The following is a 13997-nucleotide window of genomic DNA, read 5'->3' as shown; positions in this document are numbered from 1 at the left end:
CCAGCCACAGGCTGCTGCCAGGGGCCAGCTCTGCTGGGAACGTTGCCCAGGAAAAGCTCTTTGTAGCAGCATAAGTGCTCCCTGCCTGGAATTCAGTCCCCAAGCCCGTGTCTCGTCCCAGGATTGAATAACAGCATCTCAGACACCAAGGGCTCTGCTGAGCTGGGTGGCAGCAGAGGGATGCCCAGGCAGGCTGCTGCTCGGGATTTAGGAGCCTGCTGTTTCATAATTCATTGTTGATTGGGCACACCAAGGGCATTTCACAACTGACCCACTTCAGCTGGCTCCCAGCAAGCGGGCTCTGAGCCACTGCTGCTAAAACAGGACCACATTCAGAGTGGCCACGGGACATCTCTGTGTGCCTGGATGTGCCCCAAGGGACCTGAAGGGGTGATCTGGCTCCTGCTCCAGGAGGAAGGGCAGAGGCCGTGGCTGAAGGGGAACTGCTGACACTCAGAGTGATCCATACTCACCATCCAAATTGTTTAGGGACATGATTGTGTCCAGATCTGTGCCCAGGATCTCACCAATCTGATTCACCAGAGAGAAGTCATTGGCTGGATACACAGCCACATGATCCCCAGACTCATACCTGGCAGGAGAACAGGAGGAGAGCAGATCAAACACCAGCACCACTTCTCATCCACCCCAAGCCTGAGCTGCTCAGCTAGAAGACAAACAGGCTGGTGCAAGGGGCAGTAGGACAACCCTGAGATCTGAACTGTGCCTGTACAAGTAGGGATCCCCAATAACAGCAGAAAGGATCATTGTGGGATAATGGTTTTAAGAACCAGGTTGTTCACAAGGGACCTCCAAAATCACAGAAGTTTTGGCAGAGAGCTCAGCAAGGCCAGACTTCCAGCAAGGCCAGGCCAGCTCCCTGACAGGCAGGGAGCAAAGCTGCTCAAAACCTCTCTCTGAAGTATTTAGTTATGTTAACCCACCTGGATTCGTGGCTTTCTCACAAACACACACGAGGGAATTTAAGCCAGCAAGATCTTATTTTCTTTAAATAAAAAAGGGCTTTATTCCCCCTATGCTTGTGTATCTAAGGCCAGACAAACCCAGCCAGGAGCCACGCCCAGCTCTCCCCTCTCTCGTAGCTCATCTGCCACATCATTTTTTGCATAACTCCTAGAGAATTCTTGCAGCTGGACTGCTCAGGTAGGAAGGGTGTGTGGCCAGCTCTGGAGGGACTCAGACCAGCCAGCAGGCATGGCCAGACACAGCACAAGAGCTGGGAGAAAGGCCTGACATGGGGTACCTGATGTGTGGCACAGAAGTCCAGAGGGGCAGGGTTAAGTGATTATGAGAACAAGGTCCTCTTCCAAAGTGCTAGATAAGGGCAGCACCTCATCCTTGCTCTTTGCTTCTGATGCAGACTGCTCCTACTAGAAGAGAGGCCCACTCTCCCATGGGGAAACTACCTGATTTTGGAATTGGAGATGTCCAGTGCCAGGTGCATCAGGTGTCTCTCTCCACCCTGGTTCAGCTTGCGGTTCTCCGTAACCTGGGCCAGGAAGGGGTTCTTGGCATCAAACGGTCTGGAAGGAAGGACAGGGACCCTCTGTGTTACTCTCCTGCAGGCTCACAGTGCTCCAGACTTGTTCCCTCTAACTCCAGAGCAGACTCCCATGGTTTGAGCACAGGGCTGTCCTGGCTCACGTTTCAAAGCAGACCACAGCACAAACTGAATGATGATCCTGCTGCTGCTCCCACTGCCACAGAAAACAGATCATCTTCCTCCTTGGCACAGCCCAGCAGGCCACAGCTCCTGCCCCATTCAGAAAAACTGGTGCAGAGGTGGATGGGAGGGAATGTCACATCTCCAAGAGGTATTTCAGGTTGGGAATCATTTATACAGCTAACTTCCCCACTGCAAGACTGCAGGTAACCATCATGCAGCAGGTAACCATCATGCAGCAGGTAACCATCATGCAGCAGGTAACCATCATGCAGCAGCTACCCTGGGTGAGGAAAGGCTCCCAGTGACCTCAAATGCTCCAGCCAAACAGCACAAGGGAACCCTGTCACCTTCTCCAACACTCATTCATTAACTGGAGAGAGTCCTCCAGTGGAGATCTGAGCACAACTCTCAGAGCCCTGCTATGTGGCTGCACTGCAGAAATGACACTGCCCACAGAGCAGTGGGGGAACATCAAGGATGCCCTGGTGAAGCTCAGCCCACACACCCCCCGCCCAGTCTGGCACTTACGGCTTCTGGTTCTCGTAGCTCTTGAGACGACCCATCTCACCGGTGTAGACTTTGTTCATGTTCACATCTGTGTGCACCACCAGCTCATACTGGCGGATGCTGGAGGAGGAGAGAGGAAAAAAAAATTGAAAGTCAAACTGGAAATGACAAGGTGCAGTTGGAACCATCAGCTGGATTTGTTGCTGGTCAAACAAACGCCGCTTCCACCCCCTCATCTCCCTGGAGACACTAGGGAGTGGGCAGACCATGCAGAAAGGCCAAGAAAGAGGAAAACATCAGCTTCTCTGGGAGCATCACAACCCAGCAAAGCCATCCCCAGAGGAACCAAACCCATTCAGAACAGAAATCCAGAGCTGGGTTCAGACTCACACCAGTCCAAAGAGCCCCGCTCACTCCCCTATTTCACGTGTATCCCCCCAAGTCTGGGAGGAGAGGAAGGATGCAAGAAAGGGGACAGCAGCTCAGGGCTGAGGGCACATCCACCACACAGAGGAGGCCAATCTCTTGGGTAACCAAAAGAACCTGCACCCATACCCACCTGGACTCTTCTCCTGTAGCCTCCACCCCGAAGTGCTCACACACTGCTGGCCAGAACTGTTCTCTCCAGGTGATGAAGTCTTCTTCCAGGCTAGTCAGGGCAAAAGAGACATTGAACAACCCTGTCTAAGGGGGAACAAAGGGGCATTCCCAGAGAAGCCATGTGAGTTCCCTATGGACTTCCACCTTCACCATGAGAAAAGGCATTTGCCCTTGGACCCAGGCAGTTTTGGTATCTCCCACTTGCCCACGAATCTCCAGGAGAGCATTTTCAGAGCAGTAGGTGGGTGGGAGGGAGGGAACTGTTGCTACACCAGCCACCCCTCCCTTCACCAGACCTAACAAGGAAGGCTTTGTTATTCAGACTCTATCCAGCTCCTGCCATCAGGTCATCTTCCTAAGAGGCAGCTCCCACCATGACAATGCTTATTTCTCTGGGCTTAGAACCTCCCACACAGGACACATCCCCCTCACCAGCTGATGCAGGCCCTAGAGGCAAAGCTATGGGGTGATGTCATTTCTCAGGTCAAGCTGCAACCCACAGGGTGCTCAGGCGAGCATAAAGAGGGCCAAAAAAGTAATCATCCAGGTGGGAAGATTGCTGCATCCCACCATAAAACAAACAGCTCTCAAGGAGATGGAGTTTGCCTGCTCCCTAGGGATGAGTGACCTTATCCATGCAGGCTGGGTTGGCAATGGAGCTGCAGGAGGACAAAGGAAGAAGAGGCTGCAAAGCCTCCCTGAGTATACAACTAGAGTCATCTAAACCTGATATGGGATTTCCCAGACACAGGATCCCCCAGGATGCTCAAGTGTACAGGGATGTGCTTGTGGGAGGGAGGACAGACACACACCAGAAACACATCAGTTCCCACAACTACCCTATGGGGCTTACTTCTGGTTTAGTAGTGGAGCCAACTCCCTGCCAAGGTCCCTCCACAACACTTCAGTCTGCTCTGACCAGCCCTTCCAGCCAAGCTACTCACTTGCCATCATCATCCCCCAGCCCAAGTTCAAAGATGCGCTGGGCTCCAAGCTCCTCCAGTCTCTTGTCCACATACTTTCCCATGGCATTGAAGTGCTCATAAGTCTTGTTCCCCAGTCCAAAGACCTGGAAGGAAACACTGGGAAGTGAGGAGGAACAGGGTCTGGATTTCTCCCATCCAGCCAGCATCCTATGGCCAGTAGCACCCAAATGATGTTGAAGAAAATGCATGGAAGACAAGACAGTGAGACCTCTCCCAGATTTCCAGCAGCTATTTGTGGACCTCCTGAGTAAGAACCTATCACTGCAGAGTGCTTGGTCAGTAGGAACCAACACCTCCCTGGAGCCAGGCCTCTGGCACATCAAGAGGATGCACACACAAAAAGCTGCCTTCACCATCTCTGTGGAGGGACAGTGAGAGCCTGGACTGCCTGGAGACCAAATGGTGCCCCTTGCCTCCCAGAACTGCTCACAAGTGTTTGCTCACTGCTTTGTACAGAGCAGCTTAACATCTCCAGCAGTGGATTTTCTCCTCATTTGCAATTATTATGCAGCCTACAGAATCTGGCTGGGGTTTAGGTGAGGCAGCTGTATCTCAGTCAATTATTCAGCTCAGCACAGGAAAAGAGCTACACGCTCCTCCAAGTGATTTAATTTGCAGGAGAAGATCTGGCCCAGGGCTGCTCAATTAGCTCCTGAACAGCAGCAGCAGCCTGTAACTCATTTACAGACCTTGTATTCATGCCTGCTGGGCTGTTTGTGGTGAGACATTACCAGCAAACCCTTTGTGATGTAGGGAGTGGAGACAGCACCCTGCCATCTGCATTTAACGCCCTCAGCTATATGTTTGCAAGCATCCCAGGAGCTTGTAGAGGGAGACAATAGGGACTGCATACAACAGAGACACACAAGGCATGAAAATCACGTTGTGCCTTTAACCAAGGCATGTGGAGGGGACTTTGACTTTGACTGTAGCACAAACTGAGCCACTTACTGCAAACTTGAGACCGGACAAGTCAGCATCTGCCTCCTGCAGCCAGTCATAGAAGTCTTGGGCATTGTCTGTGGGGTCACCCTCACCATAGGTGGCCATGCAGAACACAGCCAAGGACTTGTCAATCTCAGAGAGGCGACTCAGGTCCGACTGCAACCAAAGGAAAGAGTCAATCCTCAAGGAGCCCTCAACGTGGTGACTGGGAAAGCCTGCTCCTACAAGACAGCTGCCTCTGGGGTGCAGAATTGGGCCAAAACGTCAAGCAGCTGATGGCAAAAGGGCTTGGGAAAGGCCAAACCCGCCCAAAATGGGTGGGGAAATAAAGCTAACCACCCTCATTGGACTGCAAGTCAATGCTTCTACCCCACCAGAAAAGCAATGGGATTTTCCATACAAGGCTCATGGGGACCAGAATCATTATTCACCCTGGAGAACACCACAGTTCCAGTGCCTCTGTTCAGACACAGGCTCTGTACACTCTGTCCAGGACAGGAGCAGTATAGGACCAATGCTAGCTACAGAAGGAACATGGAGCATGTTTCATGCTTGCCAGTGGATGACTTGCAACTCCCAAACACCCCAGGCTACTTTCCTGTTTCAGTCACCTTGCCATGTTCACTCCAAACCTGCAGAATTTCCAGAACCAAGCCCATCCCTGCATATCTCAGGCTGCTCTTTTCTCCTCTAAACGACACTACAAAAAGGGCAACTGCCCCTTGGCCAAGCTCTTTCTGGGTGTTTTAGGGGGCACTAAAAGGATGTAACCTATCCTGAGGCTGTTCCTGGCTACATTACCAAGTCATACTCCTCTGGATCTGCTGCCATGCCCCGGAGGCCGTAGCGATGAGCGTCTTTGGAGAGACGATTGGCAAACTCCTCTGCTGTACCTGTCTGAGAGCCGTAGAAAACCACTATGTTTCGCCCCTGGAGAGGAAAAATAATCCCTGTTAGCTGGTGATTACTCATTTGTGCAATGCACAGATGAAGCACATCTTGCCAGAGACAAAGGAAATGCCTGGGATCATGAGCTCTGCAACCTAAAGGCTACTGAGTCTGCCCAGGGCTCCATGCTGAGTTTGCAGCAGAAAAGGCCAAATTCCTAATAAGAATGTGACTCTTGTCAGTCCCAGAGGGGTGACTCAGGTCAAACTAAAACCCAAAGCAAAGAATAACCCTCCAGATTTTTTTTTTCTCAGCCTCAAGGCTGCAGCATGACTCCTGGAAACAGGGAACTCCCTGGATGAGAAAGCAGACTTGCCTAAGCTTTGGGAAAGTGCCTGAGCATCGGGGGCTCCTGCTCTGCTCCAAGCCAGCTACTTTGAAGTGAAATGGAAAATAGATCCAGCCCTTGCTTCTTCCTCTGCTTCCTCTTGTGTCCAATCCAGAGGAGTCAAAAGCTGCCAGTTCTGTGTACAACAACTCCCATTCCAGAGTGAGCCAGTTTGGGAACCAACCATGCAGATCAACAACTGACAGCCAGTGACTTAAAGGTCTCTGCCATTTCCCTCCTGACTTTGATCTCATTTTACACCTTTCTTTTATTATTTTTTTTTGGCATCAACTTTTCACTTTTCATTTTTTCTCTGAGAACAATGCTCAGGCGCAGAGTGAGTTATTCCTGCCTGTCCACACAGCCTCCCTCTTTACAGCAGGCCTGTGTCTGTATCCAAACCAGTCCACCTTGCTGACAACTAAAGAGTCTTCAGAGAAAGCTGGGAAGGACCTAAGCTCCCCCACCTTCCCAGCACCCCACGTAGCCAGAGAAAGCAACTTACTGTCTTCTTCATCTTCTCAATGAAGCTGCTGTCTCTCGCTGGAGCTGCACTGAAAGACAGGAAGAACCTCCTTTCAGATGGGCATGTTCTTTTAGGTCAGGAATAAGAAAGCAGAGAAAAAGAAGCCCCCCAAAGCAGTGAAGAGTCCCCATGGAGCAGTCTTCCTTACCCCATCTCAGGGATATACCCAGTGCTCACCTGCAGGGCTTCTCCTCTGCACAGAGACCAGGGAGCACAGGGGAACAGCTGACACCCTCCTCACCTCCACTGGTAAATCCTCCTTCAGGCAGAGCTCAGGAACTCAGCCCTGAGTGTCAGGAAACCTTTACTCTATCAAGTGCTCTGAGAGGTTTCACAGCTGAGAAGGTTACAAGGATCTTGTAGAGCTATGATGCAAGACCAAGTCTCCAGAAAAATCTCAGAGGCCAAACCACAGTGGGAGAGAAGGGAACAGAGAGCTCCCTGCTTCCCCCCACCACCCCACAGACAGGCAGGGGATCAGTCCCAAGCCATGTCCCCCAGGTGGATTCCCCAAGCCCGAAGTCAGACAGGGCTAAAAAATAGCTGTTCCAACCTCAAAACAGTAGGTCAGACAAGAGTCCCAGGGCTGGAGAGCCCTGTGGAGCAATTAATCAGACCCACCGAGTCTCTGGCAAGGGCACCTCTGCCTGCCAAGGGCATCTCTGCCTGCCAAGGGCCTGCAGGGCTCATTCCCATCCTCAGCATGGAGTTTGTATTAACACAGGGAGGTGTTTTTATCTATCTCAAAAGAGGGACAAACCACAGCAGCACCAGAAACATCAAGACAGAGCTTTGCAGCACCATGGCTGCTCTGTTACACAGGGAGCCAGAAGAGCTTTGCTGTCCTAAGCACACCCACAGAGTTTCAGTGTCACAGGGTGAAAGCAACCCAGCCCTGGGGACCTGGGAGTCTCACTGGCAGAGCTGGGTCCAGCTACAGTCAGATTAGACACTGGGGTCTTTTCAAGGCAGGAGAACAAGTGCCAGGAGCTCACTTGCTGTCCTCCCCACTGGAACTTTGGTAGCTGAGAGGAGGAACGTGGGACCCGTTCCCGTTTTCTTTTTCATGATGGAAGAATGCAAGGCTGGGTCTCCTGTGGGAAGAGAGAAGCCTCCAGGCAAAAAACAAATGGGTTTGGCTCTGGCCCATGTGAGAATGTGCAGAGCTCACTAACAGTTTCCTAAACCCTGCAGCCCAGAGGGAGGGATCTCTGCGGATGTGCTGGGACATTTGCAGAGCACACACACACGGAGCGTGGTAGGGTGGGGGGCACTCAGCAGAGCACATTTCCAGGCACCCCCTTCTATCCAAAGATATCAAGGAGTTCCACAACCTGGCCTGACTGCTCCGAGCACTGACACAGCCCACACAGAAGACAAGCAAGCCCTTCCCAAAAAAGCTACCCGAGGAGGCTGTGCTCCCAGGAGAGCTACTTCGTAACCCCCATTTTACTCTCAGCATTTAACAGTCTCCCCACGTTGTCATTTGTCCTTTGTTGGGAACAGGGATGCCACAAGCATCATAAAGAGCAGCGCCAGCCCTGCCTGTGTCCCCACCAGGATGGGGGCTCAGGAGAGCTGCCCCCCCAGCCAGCTCACCAGACTCAGCTCTCACTTGGTTTTTGGCTTGCTGGTGAAGGTCTCTGGTTTACTGCCCTATGCAAATGAGATCCAATTAAAATAGCTGTTGGGTCAACTGCTGAACAAAATGCATTTAAAGGAGGAAAGCAAAACGTTTTAGATCCTTTCAGCAAGCTCCCTTTGGAACAGAAAAGGGTGCAGCACATGGAGTTCGTCTGTTTTCAAAGAAGGCAACCCTGCACTGAAGTGTTGTGGTGGAGAACAGTCTGTGGCTCAGACACAGAAGAAATAATGAGTCTGGCTTTTGAAAAAAAGGCTACCCAACTCCCCCAAATTGCTTCATCAGGGTGGCTTGAAAATCTGAGCTGCAAAAACACAAAGACACTGAAGACAGAAATGGCACTCATTTGTACTGCTCAGCCAGGAAAACTTCGAAGAGAAAGTGTGTTTTCAGCAACAACTGCTCTTACAGCTGAGATAAGAGTCACTGCCCTGAGCTAGGAGAGTCAGAAGAAGTGACAAGTAGAGGAAAGAAGATTAACTCCATTGTCAGAGTAAGTCTTTAGCTTGTAGAGATTGCACACCCTTGGTGAGAGCCCACAGCACAAGGGACTCCCAGGGCTCTCTGACACTTTGATTTCAGAAGTAAAAAAAAGAAGGGGGAGGAAGTTCCCAAGAGCTCAGCAATTACACCAAAACTTCTGTCTCAGCCAAACATCTCTCCTTCAGGAAGCTCCCATGCCTGTGGCTCTCCTCCCAAAAGCACACACATCCATCCAGAAGTGAGAACCCAGCCTTGGACTTCACAGAGAAACTGCAGGGTCTCCTCTGGAGCTGCCTGCCTCCCAGCACAGCCTCTCCCTGCCCTCTCCTCCTGCCCCAGCCGGCGGGGACACCCCACTCTGCCAGCTTTGGGGTGTCAGGAGTGACCCTCCGAGCGCCAGCGACCCCACCTGCCCCTGGGGCAGATCAACTCACCTGGCCGGGGCTGCCTCTTCACCTGGGGCCGAGTAGATGCAGCCCATGGTCAGGGCTGGGAAGAGACAAAGAGTGTCAGGGCAGCCGTGTCTGTCTGCACGGGGAGCGGATCTAACTTAGCTCTGGAGCAACAGGCACACAGGCCTTTCCATTCTGCCCCTCCTGGGCATTAAAGCCAAGTGTCAGCCTTTTGTTGAGGAGAAGAGAGGCGGCACAAAAGGTCCCAGCACGGGTCATAGCAGGAGAGGTCCTGTTTTGCTCAGATCCTCGTGGTGGGGCTTGGGGAAGTTACCGAGTGGATCCGCGCAGTCCTGGGAAGCTGCAACATCTGGCAGCAGTGGCAGAAAGGAATTAGGAGTGGAGAATGAAACCTCCCAGGATCCTCCGCAGCACACGTCCCTCTCCCATCCGTGTGGAGCAGAGGGACGGGACACAAAACCCTGCCCCCAGCCTTGTTACCTTGGCAACTGTTTATATCACAACTGCTTTTATATATATTCTTGAAAAAAAAGAAAAAAAAAGAAAAAAAAAAAAAAGAAGTTGAGGCTGTAGCTGAATGAAACGATTCCAGACACTGCATGAGCAATGCTGGGGTAACTATGGCAGTGCCATTACGGAGGCAGCTCAAAGGAGTTTGTTCTCTTCAGGATCCTATTAAATTAAATTAGAGGTGGTCTGTGTCTCTCCAACACACACGCAAGCAGCACTGAGAGCTAATCAGGCTAAGGAGTTGGAGCAATTCCTGCCTCAGGAAGTCCTACAAGCATCAGGGAATGGATTTCTCTCTGGCTGCAGAACAGAGATAAGCCAATTTCTGCCCCAAACAATGTTAAAGATGGGGAGAGGGGGAGGAGAAGGGAGGGAGTGACACCCAGCACACCAATCAATGTCTCGCCGGCGTCCCCCCAGGGAAACAGTCTGCACAACTCTGGAGCAGGGACAGGAGAAAGAAAGCAATCTGTGGTTGTGAAACACAGAGAGGAGCAGCAGCCAAAGAATAAAAATAAAGCAGTGCATTCCCCAGCAGTGCCACCCCAGGAAGCTCGGGGCCACGGTGGCGAGGCCACCGACCCGCTCTCCCGAAGGACATCTGCAGAGCAGGCCGTGGGGAAGGCTGCTCTGCTGGTTGCAATTAAGCCTGAAACGGTCAAAATGCAAGTAATCCTCATCAGGGGGATCCCAGCTTGCCCCACACACTTGTGTGTGACACAGCACAGGTACAGGATGGCTTTTGTACATGGAAACCTCTGCAGGTGCTGGACTCTGTCCCTTCTCTGGGGGCTTCTGGCAGGAAAACAGCTGCACTGGGCTGTGAGGGTGAGGGATGTGCATGTGCCTGAGCTGTGGCTGAGCCCAAAGATGCAATCCTGACTGCTCTGGGGCCACCCAGCTGGTGGAACCATGCAGAGTGAACCCAGCCCTGGTGCCATCCAGAACTGGGTACCTTGGCCTTGCCTCCCTTCTGCCACAGTCAAGGGCAGTCACAGCAGCAGCCTTTCCTTTGCAGACCCTGCTGAGCTGACATGGCTCGATCAAGCTGTGCTGCTCTGCAGTGGCTCCCAAAAACCCCAGGAGAGCATTGAGGTGCCAGACCCTGTATTCAGGTCAGACTCTGCTTGCACTCTCCCACTTTGCAAGCAAACCCATGAAAGCACCAGCCATTGGGACGTGTCTGAATTGCTGATCCTCCACTCTTCCCAGGCTGAAGTTGAGAGCCAAAGTGACAGAAATGGTGACCCAATACCATCAGATAAAGCAGTTCAGGACATTTTGGTGAGTCAAGGCAGAGCTGTAGAGAACGTGCTGAAGAAAAGCAATAGCTTTGAAGGTCAAGGTTCTCCACTTCAGCTGGAGACAGCCCTGCCAAGGGCACTCTGCCTTCATGGGCCTGGGACAGCTTCCCTGCCTGCAGACAGGCCTGCTCCCATGGACCAGCTTGCTACCTAGTCAGCCATGGGCAGCAGCTGACACTGCAGTCCTGTATCTCACTGATTTGTTTGTTCATCAGAAAGGAAACTCCACCCCAGACTCAAGGATGACAGGAGGGAAGGAAACCCCAGGCTGAACAAACTTGTTTTTCCCGCTCATTTCCCTCCTGCTTCCAAATGTCTCATAAAATAACACTGCAAAAGCTTCAGGAAGTTTTTGTCTCCATCTTGGAGGATGGATGTGCCACCAGCTACAGCCCTGGCTTACGGGTCCATGTTGCTCTCAGACCACCTTGATACAATGACCACAGCAGGGGGGCAGCAGACAACGGCAGGGTCACACTTACATACAGGAAACACGACTGCAAAGCCTCCTCTCGTGCTCCTCACCTGCCTAGCTGACACTTTTCCACCATGAATTGTGTCAGACAAGGTCTGGACCCACCCCTCCCTGGTTACCAGTGACAGGAGCTGCTGCTCTTCCACAACTCCCACAAGCAGCACTTACACCCAGTGCCCCCTGCCAGCCCATCTCTCACACAGAAGGCAGCACAGACCCCCGGGCAAAACACCCGTTGAGTCAGCCCAGAGCCAAAACCTCCAGCCAGCCTCAGAGGGAAGCCCCACGTGCTGAGGTCCTGCTGCAGGCCAAGGTGGTCACATTCCCCCAGGGTGGTTAGCAAGCCTCTCTGCAGTGTGACTTCCCTGCAAGGTCACAACAGCCTCTGAAGGGCTGCACGTGGTGGGAGGAAACAGTCACAAGGACAGAGATCACAGGAGCCCCTCCGAGCCAACATGAGCTGCATCAAGAGCCAGTTCCAGGCTGATAGTGCCTGTTCCTCCAGCCAGCTGAGCTCCCAGCCATCTCCAGAGGCAGCCACACGCATGGATACACACAGCCCTCTCCTGGAGGCATGAGAGGGAAGTATGCAACTGCTGGCCACCACTTTTCCTCTCCTCATGGCACAGCCTCACAACCAGCCACTCAGGCTACAGAGAATTTGCAGCTGGCATCACAAACTCAGAAGATCCACCTTTGTTGTGTGGTTACCTTCTGCAAAGGCCCGACACTGGGAAGCACAGAGCTGGGCTGAAACTGCCCTTGCCTCTGGGGCAAACTGCACCCCAGCAGGGAAGAGATCCCAGGAGACTGAAGGGAAAGGTATTGCACAGCACCAGCTCCTGTGGTCTCTGCTGCAGTGGGTTTCAAATCTCTTCACTGCTCTTACCAATGCTCCAGGAGGAAACAGGAGGAATGAGCTAAAAAGCCGAGCAGAAAATTGATGTTAAGTTTGGTATGTGACTGAGACCAGGAACTAAGTTGCACCCAGATCTCCACCAATGTGGCTCACTCCTGGCCCTAAGTCTTTTGCAGGAGACAGATGGAACAAGGACTTCGCCCTCTCCAAATCCAGTCTCTTGCTGCTGAGGTAACCTGGCACCAATGCCAAGCAAGTTTTACAAGAGCTGCCAAGCAGCTCATGCTCAGGAACTATTTATTCTCTTCATAGCTAAGAGTAGATAAGATTTCCAATAGGAAACCTGCTTAAGAGCAACTCCACCTTTCTCGAGATTTATCTAAATATTACTTTTATCAGAAAATAGCCAAAACAATCCATAAGAGTTCTGAAGTACAGCCAGGGGCTTTTCTGCCTAGCTTGGGAAAGGCAAATAGCTGATTAGGCCACACGGTGGAGTAAGGAAGAACTGCAGCCTGGCTCTTCCACGGGGATTTCTGCACTGAGAGGTGAACAGCTCAGAAGAAACGTGAGAAACACATTTTGGGACTAAGTCCCCTCACCTGGGGACCTTCCAGAATCCAGCTGAGCTTCCCACACAGCCTCTAAGGACCCACCATAAGCAAGAGGGAAAGCTACACTCACCCCATGCTGCCCAAGAGCTGTTACTTACATTGACTGCATTTTGGGGAACTCTGGGACTTCCTCCTTTTTCTTGCGGAAGAAGAACCAGTAAGTGAAGAGCCCGACGATGAGTGAGATGAGGAACACGTCCACCATGCTGACCAGAGAGGCCTGCTGTGCTGTGCTGTCAGGAGGGGAGATGGTTGATTCCATGCTGGCTTCCCCCATGATGGTTAGAGGCACTGGAAGCAAAAAAAACCCCAAATGAACACCAGCAGTCACCCGTGCCACAGAAGAGCATTAAGGGCCATTCAGAGCACGCTGTTCCACTACATATTTACTCCTAGGAGCACAAGGCAGCCCAAAAACCCTTTGGAGAGAGACTCTGCACCACAATATCATGAGATCCTGTTGCACCCCATGGTATCTCACTGTCCCACCATAGTTTTACTGTGGCATCCATGCTGATCCATCAGAAGTGATTTCTGATCCTTCTCTGCCAGCACCATCAGAACAGCCCCATGTTCCAGCCCGACCTGGGTCCTACTAACACCCCAGCAAAACTGGGACTCATGGCCAGCCTTGACTAAAGCTGTTGCTCACCAGAAAGCAGGACTGTGGCATGGTACTTCTGTGAGCATCCCCACTTTAGGTCATTACAACACAAAGGATGAACATTTCCAATTTACTCTTCAGACTGGATTTACTATCCACCTTTCCTTGGGCCTTCAGCTTCCCAGTCCCTTCCACTCTCTTCTCCAGTGTAACTTCTATCTCCTTGAATTACTCCTTTCAACTTGCCAAGGCAGAGTGTCAGTGACTTGTGACTTGCCCACAGCCATACCCAAAGTCCACAGTAGCACAAGGATGAGTACCCAGACCTCAAGATCCCCATCTAGCTCTGTCCTTCCCCTGGGGAACCACACATCACTCCCTCCCTCCCACTGCTCTGCCAAAGCTCTGAACTCCTCTGACCCTAGTCCACATCACAAGATTATCTTCCCAACACACAAGGACACACTCTGTTCAACCAAACAGATAATTAACTCAAAACTTGATTTGTAAGGGCAAAGTGACTCTCCTCTTGTACTTGGGCATCCTGCCAACCCAGGAAACCATGG

The 13997-nt window shown here is 52.0% G+C and overlaps 1 protein-coding gene across 2 annotated transcripts in view; it reads right to left on the bottom strand.

Moving 5' to 3' along the window:
* POR (P450 (cytochrome) oxidoreductase) overlaps positions 1 to 13104 on the bottom strand; it is a 17386-nt gene extending 4282 nt beyond the window's left edge. Inside the window, exons 1-9 of one of the 2 annotated variants that reach the window (XM_010006022.1) lie at positions 12926 to 13104; positions 6507 to 6555; positions 5527 to 5655; positions 4732 to 4881; positions 3739 to 3863; positions 2754 to 2843; positions 2216 to 2314; positions 1428 to 1544; positions 474 to 592 (exon numbers count right to left, since the gene is read on the bottom strand). In XM_010006022.1, the coding sequence (XP_010004324.1) occupies positions 474 to 592; positions 1428 to 1544; positions 2216 to 2314; positions 2754 to 2843; positions 3739 to 3863; positions 4732 to 4881; positions 5527 to 5655; positions 6507 to 6555; positions 12926 to 13104 (1057 nt within the window). The remainder of the gene's footprint in view (positions 1 to 473; positions 593 to 1427; positions 1545 to 2215; positions 2315 to 2753; positions 2844 to 3738; positions 3864 to 4731; positions 4882 to 5526; positions 5656 to 6506; positions 6556 to 12925) is intronic. The other variant, XM_010006023.1, reaches the window with a different exon arrangement.
* Between the last annotated feature and the right edge of the window lie 893 nt (positions 13105 to 13997).

Source organism: Chaetura pelagica, unplaced genomic scaffold (assembly GCF_000747805.2).
Source record: "Chaetura pelagica isolate M959 unplaced genomic scaffold, ChaPel_1.0 scaffold49, whole genome shotgun sequence".
Classification (NCBI taxonomy): domain Eukaryota; kingdom Metazoa; phylum Chordata; class Aves; order Apodiformes; family Apodidae; genus Chaetura; species Chaetura pelagica.
Note: the sequence above shows the minus strand (reverse complement) of the source record. Positions and strands in the feature narration are given on the sequence as shown.